This window comes from Filicampus tigris, chromosome 3 (genome assembly GCF_054856515.1).
Source record: "Filicampus tigris isolate MCC_2025a chromosome 3, RoL_Ftig_1.0, whole genome shotgun sequence".
Taxonomy (NCBI): domain Eukaryota; kingdom Metazoa; phylum Chordata; class Actinopteri; order Syngnathiformes; family Syngnathidae; genus Filicampus; species Filicampus tigris.
In genome coordinates, this window is record NC_141219.1 from 974,006 (window position 1) to 987,095 (window position 13,090).

General features: G+C 44.7%; 1 protein-coding gene across 1 annotated transcript in view; it reads left to right on the plus strand.

Annotated features, from left to right (window-relative positions):
• trpm7 (transient receptor potential cation channel, subfamily M, member 7) overlaps positions 1-13,090 on the plus strand; it is a 47,100-nt gene that overhangs the window by 11,893 nt on the left and 22,117 nt on the right. Inside the window, 15 exon segments of the mRNA XM_086024914.1 lie at positions 1,397-1,476; positions 3,474-3,512; positions 4,783-4,990; positions 6,079-6,292; positions 6,898-7,022; positions 7,104-7,275; positions 7,850-8,024; positions 8,773-8,896; positions 9,153-9,225; positions 10,870-10,970; positions 11,314-11,448; positions 11,527-11,580; positions 11,663-11,803; positions 11,878-12,012; positions 12,595-12,872. Of these exon segments, the coding sequence (XP_085881040.1) occupies positions 1,397-1,476; positions 3,474-3,512; positions 4,783-4,990; positions 6,079-6,292; positions 6,898-7,022; positions 7,104-7,275; positions 7,850-8,024; positions 8,773-8,896; positions 9,153-9,225; positions 10,870-10,970; positions 11,314-11,448; positions 11,527-11,580; positions 11,663-11,803; positions 11,878-12,012; positions 12,595-12,872 (2,054 nt within the window).

Sequence of the window (13,090 nt, forward strand, 5' to 3'; positions counted from 1 at the left end):
TTGGATTGCACGCGGAGTAGCGCTGTCGCAATTACATATTTTTAGAATTGATTATTCTATCGATTATCCCATCAATTCATCGAATAACATTTTATGTTGCATTAAAGTGCATTACAAAACCATTTTTTCCAGATGAGTGTTTATTAAGCTATTATTGATGTTTATTTGGTGGTGGTGTTTGGTGATTTAAAAAAAACTAAACAATGAAGCAATGTCACATTGTGAAAGGCCTTGATGTACTCACCAAGTTTTTTTGAAACTGATTCGGTTATTGGCTCAGCCATTGTTTTCGCAACTCAGAACAGATGTTTGTAAATGTCTTATTTTTAAACAAGAATAATTAGTCTGCATTCATGAATGGAAATCTGAGAATGACTGTTGAGAGGCTGAAATCAGACGCGTTGGACAAGTTGAAGTTAAGCAATGGCTCTAAATGATTACTCGATTGCTCGTCAGTTCAAGTTGACAATCAGTTACTTGTTGATTGGATAAGAGTTGCTTTGGTTTTGGCAAAGCACAAACGATATGGCATGAGGTTTGAGGGTCTCAATACGTGGAATTCAATTTTGGCAGGTTTCATTTCAATTACAGCCAAAAGCACAATCTCGATTTGATTTGGATAAAACTCGATTTTTGCTTTTGATTCTGAGCCAGTGTACTTTTTTTTTTCCTCAGAATGTGTAACATTTGCCAGATTTCAGAACATGAGAAATGGGATTGTTCCCATGTTGAATTTAGAGCGCAACAAAATGCGCAATGTGAATCAGATCCAGATCAAACTCGTTTTGATGTTCCTGTTGTTTCAGTCACTGTTATACACAGTACAAATTCAATTTAGGCATCTTTTTATGTAAAACAAGGATATATTGTTCTTTTTTTTCTTTCTTACCCTGCAACCTTGGAAATGAATTCAAACAGCATATGATTTTCTGAACTGGATTAAATTTGGATAGAAACATGCAATCTTGCTCAAAAAACAAACAAACCCAAAACAGCCTCTTCACTTCCTGTTTTGACTTTTTCGGTTGTTGTGGGACTTTTAGAAATAGTTGAAGCGCTTTAATGGATTCCTTGCGTATTGTGGGAGGAATTAGGCCTATTAATCCTACTGAGGCCCTCCCCAGCTGCACTGGCTGAAAAAAAAAAAAATGAACTGAACATTCCTGAAATGTAAATGAAAATGCACATCCTCGTTTGGGGAATTTAAAGAAAAAAAGGTAACGTAGAATGTGATTATTTTTTTCAAATTTATACTGTTGTCACTGGCTGCCATTTTGAGCTCATGTACAGCATCGCTTCTCATCAGTTTCTATTTATTGTTTTTTTTTAATGGGTTAAATGTTGCTGATTTATGGTCCCGTTGACTCACAATCGTCCTCTTTTCTTCTCTTGTCAGTCCCAGAAACCCTGGATAGAAAGCACTTTCACCAAGAGGGAATGTGTGTACATACTTCCAGTGTCAAAGGACCCCCACAGGTATGTGTTTGCTCTCCCGTCGTGAGGCTGCCGGTGGTAGCCGTGGAAACGGTGCAGTTGTGTTAGACGAGGCCCAAACCTCAGCCGCCGCTCTCGCAGTGACTCAAAAATGAGTCTGCGACGCGTCCAAGCCTGTGCTGAAGACCTCAGACTGTAATTATAGCTTGACAATGTTTATGGTCCTCCTGACCTCTGAATTCATTTTGTTTTTGCCTTTTGCCAGCCACGCTTGACCTCCGCCAAGGATCTTGAGTTAAATGTCTGTTTTTTAGCACAGGATTTTGAAAAAGGAGGATTCAACCCAAACATACTTTTTTCAAGAATATGTTCACAGCAGGCCCACTATTTGAAACACGGCATTCCGATGAATATTGTGTTTCTGGAATATGAGTTGTGCAACAGAGTCCAGCCGTTTTCAGCCATCTGCGGGGGCGGCCGTTTTGTCACTTCTGTCGACTGAAAATGACATCGCAAATGCTCAGGGCTCAGGTAACAACCAATCATCCCTCAGCTTCAGATAACAGGTCAGCCGTGATTGGTCGTTACCTGAGCCTTGAGCAGTTGCGATGTCATCTTCAGTCAGACAGAAGTGACAAAATGGCCGCCCCCATAGATGGCTAAAAATGGCTGGATTAACTCTTATTCCACAAACGCAATCTGATTCCGAATGCCTTGCTTCAACTAATGGGCCTGCATAGAACCTCTTATTGGAAAAAAATATGTTTGGGTTGACTTCAGCCTTTAACAGAACCGGTTCACTTTTGGGATAGAACCAGATTAAGATTAAGAGGCAGCAACTTTGCAGCTGCATTTCCCAACCCGTTTCTTAATATCTCATCTGAGAATGCTTTAGGAATACACAGGAAGCGGGATTCGATGAGGTGCGCAATTTGGTGCTGATCTAAATAACGATTTTGTGGCCTTAGTGCAGGTCTACTTTTATTATTTTTATTTTTAAATGGAAGTTCTTGTTTATTCCCGTAGTTTGAGCACTTGACTGTTTAATGGCTTTGGGTGTTAAATCATTCCATTTTTAGTTACTCTTTGTAACCGGCGTGCATTCCTCTACCTTCCGGCACAGTTATTCTTTTTCTTTGTGTTTTCTTTTCAATCAATGATTTGCCTTTTCTGCCCCAGCATGTTAGCAGTGCTCATTGTTAGCTTAGTGAACTTTGAATCATTGCCCACCTATCGGGCCGCCCTTATGCAGGCGCAAAATAGCCATACGGCAGTGTTTCATGCCATAATCATGTCGTATATGTCATGATTACAGCAACGTCTTTAAGTCCTCCACGGAACTCCGACCCACCACTAGTACACAATGTCCGAATTGGTCAATCGTGAGTCAGCTCTGAGTAGTGACTCGACCGAAAAATCAAAGAGCCATCGACGGGAATTGTAGAAGAAGCTAAACGGAGAAAATGCTGTCGTTTCAAGTTCATGACCGCTAGCTGCATTTTGTCGTGTGTGGTATTCATTAGCATGTGTTGTTTTGCTGCGCTGTGGCTTTGGTTTGTGATTGAAGTCTTGCTTGCCTGCATAGTGTGACTGATCAAGCAGCAAGTCATTGGAGGTTCATCATACGTCTCGCTACATGTCTCGCTCGTCATCTCACAGTGGAAGTGCTCCGTAAGGCTGCCGCTCGAGATTATTTGAAGAATCAAATATTCCACTCCCGAAAAAAAATCCAAACAAAGAGCTCGTCGCTAGATAATAATGATGTGAATTTGACCTCCTCTCGGGTCCTCCGTTCCCCTTTGGCCCAGATGTTGCTTACCATAGATCGGTTTTGGTTTTTTTCTCTGGTGAAATTTACAAATGATCATGTTGTCTCAACCCAGTGTATAAAATTCCATTCATTAAGCTTTGGAACTCCTGTTGAAGGGCCCAACAGCCCAGTTGAAAGTCCTCATGTTGATGTTGATGCATGGTTGCGCTCTGCATTGACTTCAGGCTTGTGAATGCTTCATGTCGTCATGTGTTTCAATTCCATCCAGATGCCTTCCAGGATGCCAGATTTGCCAGCAGCTAGTCCGGTGAGTCCTGCCTCAGTCTTTGTTTCCTACATTCTTTGGTCAGAACAGAAGCAGGATTAGTCTGGAGACAATCTCGGCTGCCCAGCAGCAGCCTGAAGGCAAAGGGCGTAATTCCAGCCGGCAGAAACCCGCCTCAGGAAGCAATTAACTTCCAGGCTTTGTGATGACGCAACGCATTCTTGGCCAAGCTAATCACCTGAGTGGAGAACCTGATGTTGCCCATTAATTATGATGATCGTGAGTGACCTCGGTTGTGAAGCTCATTAAAAGATAAATACAGTAGTCACGTGACATTATGAAGGTAGTGTTGAAACGGCAGTATTTATTTTTATTTGGTGTTGTTTTCTGTCAGTAAAATGCTACATAATGGAAACAAACGAAACTGAAACATTTAGCCGGTAGTATCTGTCAGAACCACTTAAAAAAAGCTGTGAGATATATTTTAAACTCTTTCCCTAGGCCTAAAATCAAAAATGACAACAGACTCATGAGACACCTATATTCCAATGCTGGAAGCCTAAAACTGCAATGTTTTTAAAAACATTTTAACATGATTAACTCTCGTTGGTGAAAGGCAAAGGACACTCGGGACGTAATGCGAAGATGAATGGCGATGAAGACGCCTCATTCTTAATTCTCACTTCGTTCTCTCAGTCACGTCAAAAGAAGCTAACCGCAGTAGGTGGTGTAAACGCTAAGTGTGAACTTCCTTCACAAGTCCTGTGAAGCCCATCGCAAACAAAAGCATGTTTGCCTTCCCGTAACACCCGTATTCAGGTTGCAGCTTTGTGTCACAAAATAAGGTGGAAAAAGGTCTACAAGTTCAGACGTACTGTAATCGTTGCTACGTTGCTCACTGAATTGAGGACCGAATTCCCCCCCCCCCCCCCCCCCACAAAGCTTTGGCTAGATTCCACTCAATGTTTAGCTTTGCTTTCATTTTGATACCTGTTGTCTTTTGAAGGACTTCACCGTGCTTACGTTAGAAATGACGTGTCGGACGCCTGCTTAAAAATGACACACCATCTGCGACACTGTGCGGCACTCGTCTGTTCTTTTATTTCTTCTGCCTCTGGTAGCTTTGTAGCACTCAATCATTGAGTATGCGCAATCAATTCACCACAGCCGCAAGAGGCTTGGAAAAGCTTGTAAAGTGGTCTTGAAAGTACTTGAAAATGATCTGCGACGTCTTCCTTTAGTTGAGTCATTGTTGCTGACGGTGCATTTTGGGTCAGTTTGTAACCCGGTTGGTTGGTTCGCGCGCGCGCAGGTGCTGCTGCGGGCGTCTGGTGCGGCAGCATGCCGGCTTCACGGCCAGCCTGGCCAACAAGTACTCGGACGTGAAGACGGCTGAGAGCGCCGGCGGGCCCGCGCCCGCGCTGGAGGAGTGGTCGGTGGAAAAGCACACAGAGGCCAGCCCCACTGACGCCTATGGTGTCGTTAACTTCCAGGGAGGCTCGCACTCCTATCGAGCCAAGGTAGGACGGATTACGGGAGGCCGTTTTCTGCAAGTTTGGATGTGGCAGGCAACTCTTGGCACAAAAACCCCAAATGATCTCAGTTACAAATCATACAGCAATTGAATCGACAACTGACGACATTAGGAAGTGATGATATTCAAGGAATATTTTTCAATAGATCCAAACACATTCTGAACAAGTTGCTTTTATACCCGTTTATAGTATACAATCTGACATGTTTTTATACGCATTTCTGCAAAAATAATACAATTGTTGTCGGAGTCACTTTCATTGTTATCCGTTTTTGAACGAATTAACTTCTCATTTTATTTCCTCTTATTTCTAGTCTATGTTTTATTTTGTACAAACAAATGCAGAATCACTCCGACTGATAGTCATTGTATGTAGTAATAGTATAGTAATAATGAATAGAATTGGTACGTTTTCTTTATTTCTATAACAAAATAAATGTAATACTGGAATCTATTTTATAATATATTTGTTGTTTTATTACAGATGTTATTCGTGTAAAGATTATATTTGTTATATAGTTCTAAAATGTTTTCTTTTGGATGAAAAGGAACTCAAAATGTCCAATAATCTGCTTATTATTGAACCTGGAAATATGTACTGTGTATTTACAATGATGACAAAAATAATAAGACATTCAAAAAATGTTGAAATTTCAGTAATTTTGCAATCATTCCAAAAGCTTTTCACATTTGATTGTGTCACAAACTAAAATTCGAATGTTCCCATAATTGACTAAAATAATAATCATACAGGTAATAAAAAGAGATGTGAAAAGGTGTCGATTTGACTTTTAGTCTGAAAAAGTGCAGTTCTGGCCTGCAAGTTAAAGTCATTTTTGCAGTGCCGTGTCAGGAAAAAAAGTCCTGTTTGTTCAGCTGTTTAATAGAAAAAGTAGGAGCATAACCTGCACAAACTTGTGAGTTTTGCAAAGGTGATCTCATGACAAATATTGTTGTTGTAAGTAAAAGGCAGTAATAATGCCAATACTTGCGCCTAGGACATGTCGCGGTCGACGTTTGAAATGTGATCTTCTTCGTTTGTCTTTCTGGCGTGCTTCCGACCCGTCCGTCCAGTATGCGCGCTTGTCCTACGACTCTCGTCCAGAGAGCATCCTGCGGCTGATGCTGAAGGAGTGGCACATGGAGCTTCCCAAGATCCTCATCTCTGTCCACGGGGGCGTGCAGAACTTTGAGCTGCACCCGCGCATCAAGCAGGTGCTGGGCAAGGGCCTCATCAAGGCAGCCGTCACCACGGGTGCCTGGATCCTCACCGGAGGGGTCAACACGGGTTTGGACATGCGCCACTTCACTTTGCCGCTTACCTTTTCTTGACCAATATGTACTCAACCATTGATCTTTGAGCAGTGCTCTGACGACCGGATATACATGTATACATCTGGAATATACACAAACCAGGAAAAACGTCTTCAGGATCAAGTGTGAGCCGGAATCTCTGAAACCTAAATTGAAAGGAGCCCTAAGTCAAATGCTCTGTCGTACCACCGTATTTCCTCAACTATCCTCATCCGTTTCAGACAAACAAATGCCTCCCTCAAATAGACACTTGGCCTTTCCCATCGGGAAAAAAAAGAGATACTTACTCTAATTTCCTCAGTTCATCAAAGCTGTTGTTCACATTCCGACTTTAAGGAGTCAGCTGCTCAGCCCATTTGAACTTTGTTGCTAACCAAAACAGCATCACTTACCTACACGCATAAGTACATGTCGTAAACAAGTTCCCTGCACAGTATCAAAGTGCGCCATACTGCTGTATTTCTCCATAAGAGTGCCTTTCATTGTGGTTTAAAGGAATGGTAACAGAGCAAAGGTAAGCCAAAGTCAGTAGTCATCAAATCGTCTCGGCTGACTGTTATTTGCACGGCTTTCCCAAAGGTGTGGCAAAGCATGTCGGTGACGCTCTCAAAGAGCACTGCTCCAGATCATCAAAGAAGATTTGCACTATCGGTATTGCATCCTGGGGAGTCATCGAGAACAGGACCGACCTCATCGGGAGAGACGTAAGACGGAGCGACGTATTGCGCCGAGTCAAAAAACAACAACCCCAAAACCCTTCAGCTTGTTTTGGGTTGTCTCCGCAGATCATCGCGCCGTACCAGACGCTGCTCAACCCTCTCAGCAAACTCAATGTTCTCAACAACCTCCACTCACATTTCCTCCTTGTTGACGACGGCACGGTGGGCAAGTACGGTGCGGAGGTCCAACTACGGCGCGACCTGGAGAAGCACATCAACCTCCAAAGAATTCACGCCCGTAAGAGCCGCGCGGTCTAGAGGGGAAGCGCTGAACCCCTCGTTCGTGGTGGAAACACTGCAGAGCCACCTGCAAAAAAATGACAATCCACGCTAAAGAGAGACCAGATCGAGTTCATCCCAGGCGGGATTCATTGAACCGTACTTACATTTGTCACTTTCGTTTCACCCCCCCCCCCCCACCACCACTGGCTTGAAACGCATTTAAACTCGGACTGCCCCCTAGAGTGCCGTTGGGCACTCGCATACCATAGCAACAGGACCCCATTACCAACAGGGCCCTGTTGGTATGGGATGTGACGTCAGTGAGCCGGAGGGAGCTTGGCGGGTTGTCTCAAGCAATGGCCAGTCCGCATGCGAGTGTCTGGCTGTGAGCTGCGGCCGACAGCAGCTCCTGCTTCTTGTGTTCAATCAAATGCTGGACATTGCATCGGCAACCCCGCCGGCTCTCCGCAAGTGGGCATATCCGCGATGGAAAACGTAGAAAGAATATCTGTTGCAGGGCCGCGTCATACGATATGATGAATGCTGCCCCGTGTTGAGCCGCTCCTTTGGCTTCTTCCTCATCCTGGCAGGTATTGGTCAGGGCGTCCCCGTGGTGGCGCTCATCTTCGAGGGCGGCCCCAATGTGATCTTGACCGTGCTTGATTATCTTCAAGAGAGCCCTCCCGTCCCCGTGGTGGTGTGCGAGGGCACGGGCCGAGCCGCTGACATACTGGCCTACGTCCACAAGCAAACGGAGGAAGGCGGGTAAGGCGTATGTGCAAAGATTCCGAGCCGCACGTGTTAGCATGTCCTTGTTGGCTGTCATCTATTTTGGATCGTTCTCAGCCGCAAAACAGCGTTTGGTGTACAAAGCAGGTGTCGAATCTGCTCATAGAATGGCGCACAAGCCACGCTCCGTCTTTTTCATGTCAGTGTGAGCGCAAAGGTGCAGTGTAAGCTCATTTTGCCAGGAACTTGATTGATTTTTGCCCCTTTCATGAATCCGCTTGACTGCTAGACTAGATTTTCAAACGCTGCTGACCACATCACACGTACTGTATGATAACATCATCGGTAGACAGATGCTTGATTAACTCAATGAATGAAATTGAGTCAGTCAGAGAAGAAGCAACAACATCACTTTATTACTATGCTAGAAATGTGCCTTGAGTGTTCATTCCTATTTCTTATTCATAAAAATAAAGTAGCACTTGTGAGCTCGGGCAAAAAGGTGTTTCTGTATTTAGTAATCTTTTGTCTACTAAACATGAAATTAAAGTTACTTGTCAGAATTATACATTACATTTCAACATTTTGTCATGCATTTAACCCTTTACTCAAGGCAACAAAACGGTCATAACATTCTAATCAGCACCTGTCGGTTGAAGCCAGTAAAATTTCAAAGGAGACTGTCAGCTTCTATTTGTGTCAGTTTCTGTTCACTTGATATAGTGCCGCTAAGAAATCACTCTATTGGACGCTAAATAGTCCCCCCCCCCCCCCCCCCCCCCAGCGGCCTACCAGATGGCGTGGAGGCGGACATCATCGCCACCATCAAGAAAACCTTCAACTTCGGCCAGAGCGACGCCATCCATCTTTTTCAGACTCTGATGGAGTGTATGAAGAGGAAAGAATTGGTAAAGTGATGCAATAGGGAAAATACTTTGATTATTCTCTCACTGGACACTTCATTAGAGGTCCCGGCCGGCATAGTCCATAGAGGAGCCTGTCAGTAACTTGACCCTATCAAAAAAAAGTTTTTTACTGCCAGATATTAACAAAGCATTCGTGTTGTTGTTGTGTTAGCACTACGAGTAAGGCCGACATTGTCATTGATGCTGGGGGTTGCGTTTTGTTTTTTAAATGTATTATTATTTATTTTTTTCAAAACAGATTACTGTGTTTCACATCAGCTCTGAGGAGAGCCAGGACATCGACGTCGCCATTCTTAGGGCCTTACTCCAAGGTAGGAGTTCCTCTTCCATACGCTCGCTTTGCTTTTGGAAGAATTCAAACTAGTCGTTTCTGCCAGAGTGCAAGGCATGTTGATTCAGTGTTCATCTGAGGCGAAGGCTATTACATTTCAGGGCTGTGCAGTGTTTTTCTACTGATCTTGATATGCTTTGAAAGCAGTTGGGCCCTGTTTGCCTTTGAGGAGCTCATGTTCCAGGCCCGCCTGCGTTCACAGGCTCTCGGCCACGACCGTCTCCTTAAACTTGGTTAAGAGAGTCCATTCAGAGACAATATGTGTCGAAATGACCCAAAAGCCATTCTGCTTGATGTAATGAAGCAACTTACTACCTAGCCAGACAGTGATTCCTTGCGCGGACTTTATATTTAGACAAGAATGCCTGCGGTGACTTCAGGTGAGCCATCGTGTTGACTGAAAAGTCCACGCAAACAAATATTTGTCAGCCCAAGCAAGGTGTGTGTGCTTGCTGGTGAAACAGTAACTCATCCTCCAAAGGACCCTGAGCTCCTAACGCTTGCGGGCCATGTTGCCCTTTTATCAAAATGGACACCACAAGCCTCACTACAAAGCAGTCGACCTGTGGGATAAATGTAACCTAAAAAAAAAGTCAAATTAAGTTACTGAAGTCATGTTTGGGCAAAACAGCATTTATTTGTAATTCAATGAGTGCCCAAGTAAGAGTTAGTCTTTTTTTCCACTTTGGGTACTTGTGACGCCGGCACGCCGGCGTTTAGCAGACATGATGTGTAGTGGGAAGTTGGGCGTTGTTAAATCATCACTGTCACTGAAGCTAGAAATGTTGTGCAAGTGGGAGTATTGTGGTCTAAAAAATCATTTTGAGTCAGGTTGCCTGTACGCATACAATCTATTTAAAGTCCAGGAAGTGTGACAAAACATCGGGGACACAACAAAGCAATGACTGAATGAATCGGGACGGGGCTGGGGCCTTTAATCCCCCCGTGAATCGTAAGTCTTACTAAAACATTTTGCACAAATGTATGCTTCCAACTTTGTGGGAACAGTTTGAGGAAGACCCTTTTCTGTTGCCTGCGCACAAAGCAAGGCACATAAAGGCGTGCTTGGATGACGCCTTAGATGCGGACCAACAGCCTCCGACATGATTTTCATCAACCTGAGCAGAGATTGTGAGCGAACAGTCCCTCTCGCACCGCTACGTTCACCCAGTTTCACTTCCAAGGTGTCCCGATACTTTTATCCAAAGCAAAGTAGTAGACTGGTCGGATTTTATCGAATGTAATCCTGTTAGCCGACTGGCAGGCCGTATCCAGCTAATAAGGATCGCCTTCCCCGCAAATTTATATCATCTCTCACAATTGAGTGTGTGTCATGAGCATAAATGCAGGATTACCTCTCTCAATCACTTTCATACACTCTACTGACATTGTATCGCACTCATCGATGACTCATTAGAAACGCTCATGCACTCCTAAAATGCTCCTGTATGGAGGGGAAACAAATTCTGGAATGAGCCTGACAGCATTTGACAAGTGTGTTTTAGATGACTTCAATTGTGTGAGCACAAAATCAATCAGGTGGGTGCGTGAGAGAGCATTTCAGTAGTGCCTGAGAGCTTTGTAGTGTGTGCTTGTTGATGCAAATCGAACCTGTGTGTTTCAGGCACAAATGCTTCTGCCTTCGATCAGCTGGTCCTGACCCTGGCCTGGGACCGCGTTGACATTGCCAAGAATCATGTGTTTGTGTACGGACAGCAGCTTTTGGTACGTGCGTATGCTGTAATGTGTTTGCGTAGCTCAGCTTTAGCCCCAAGCCTTTGGACCGGCCCAAAATGACCGCAGAATCTCAAATGACCACCACGGTGCCGTCTGAGGAGCCACGAGCAGCTTGTAACATGAGCTCTTCTTCCAGTGGTCATCATGAGCTGCCCTCGGTGCTGCCGTTTATTTTTGAAACTTTGCCACTGCTGACTCTCTTCCAGATCACATTTATGTAGATTTTGGTGGGGAACTTTAGTCAAATGGATCTTTGTCTACTCCCTGTTTTTGATTTGTTCACTTTTAAATGTGTCAGAGCCCCATATTTGTTTTTTTTTTGTGCGTGCAGGTGAGCTCCTTGGAGCAAGCCATGCTGGATGCGCTCGTGATGGATCGAGTGGACTTTGTCAAGCTGCTGATTGAAAACGGTGTCAGCATGCACCGCTTCCTGACAATCAGTCGGCTCGAGGAGCTTTACAACACTGTATGCTTAGAAACAGGCGCAAGGAAAGAACCAGGAGGTTTGCAAATCGTGGCGTAAAACTTTTTCCTCTCATTTTAGAAACAACCTCCCAACAATCCAACTCTCCTCCACCTGGTTAGAGATGTGAAGCAGGTCAGTGGCGATCAGTTTCACCTCCCGACGACGAGTCGATTCATTCTCAAGAGCGCTGGCTTGTCGCTGTGACTTTTCACAGAGCCACTTGCCTCCAAACTACAAGATCACCTTAATTGATGTGGGCCTGGTTATTGAGTACCTGATGGGCGGGACTTACAGGTGCAACTACACCAGGAAACGTTTTCGAATCATTTACAACAATCTCCACGGCAGCAGTAGGGTGAGTCCTCCACTGGTGTGTGGCAGTTATCGCCATAGTGAACGCAAATTGAAAGTCGTTCTATGTGTGCACAGAGGTCCGGGCGCCACCCGATGGGCTCGAGCTCTCATTTGAGGAAAAGTCATGAGTCGTTCAGCATGCAGGCTGATAAGAAGGAGAAGACCAGGCACAACCATTTCATCAAGACTGCACAGCCTTACAAACCCAAGGTAGCCACTCACATTTGAGGCCACTCTCATACCGGGCTCTTCATAGAATATCGTAATGAGAATCTAGTGGAACCTAAGATAGAAGCTCAAGCGCAATCCATTCCAGAACACTGCTTGACCCAAGTGTAGAAAAACAGTGGCGCCTCAGGTTAGGAACTTGCGACACAGTTTGTAACCCAAACTGTTTGCCAACCAAGATAATGTTTTCCCATTGAAATGAATGGAAATGCGTTTAGTCCGTTCCAGACTCAAAACTAAGTTATACTTACTTTTTTTTTTTTTTTTTCGTCATCAAACGGGTAATGGACCCATGCCTACATGCATGACGGCTGCCCATCTTATTTGAATGGGAGCTGCAGAAAAAACAAAGTGCACACAAAATTAGTCCTTTATTGATTTGGAGTCTAACAAGATTTGCTGACCACGGCATCTCAAAGTTTTGTCTGACTTTTGAGGCACATTGACCTCCCCCCCTCCCCTTAAATTTTGGTCGAATTTCTGACCTTTGAGCTTGTAATGTTTTGCATGATTAAAGTATGTCCAAATCTGACACCTGTGCCGTTCCAACTGGCCTCCTCTCAGTTGGAGTCCACCAAAGAGCAAAACAAGAAGCGCAACCGGGAGGAGGTAGTGGACATCGACGACCCGGAGACGCGGCGCTTTGCCTACCCCTTCAACGAGCTGCTGGTGTGGGCCGTGCTGATGAAGCGGCAGAAAATGGCGCTCTTCTTCTGGCAGCACGGCGAGGAGAACATGGCCAAGGCCCTGGTGGCCTGCAAGCTCTGCCGCTCCATGGGCTACGAGGCCAAGAAGAGTGACGTGGTGGACGACACGTCGGAGGAGCTGAAGGAGTACTCAAAGTAGGTTTCCTGTGGCCTGCGGACTCAGCGACATTGAACTGTGCGCTTGCACGTCAGCGCGTTGAAAGCTCATGAAAACAGGAATCCTCAGCTTCCAGCAATTGGACAATAATGAGCGCGTTGTAAAAAATTAACAAAAAAGCTCTCCTCAAGCCTCTTTTTGTGTATCGTCTCCAGTTTGTGATGTCACAGTGTGTTGTTACAATAAAGTCTCGTAA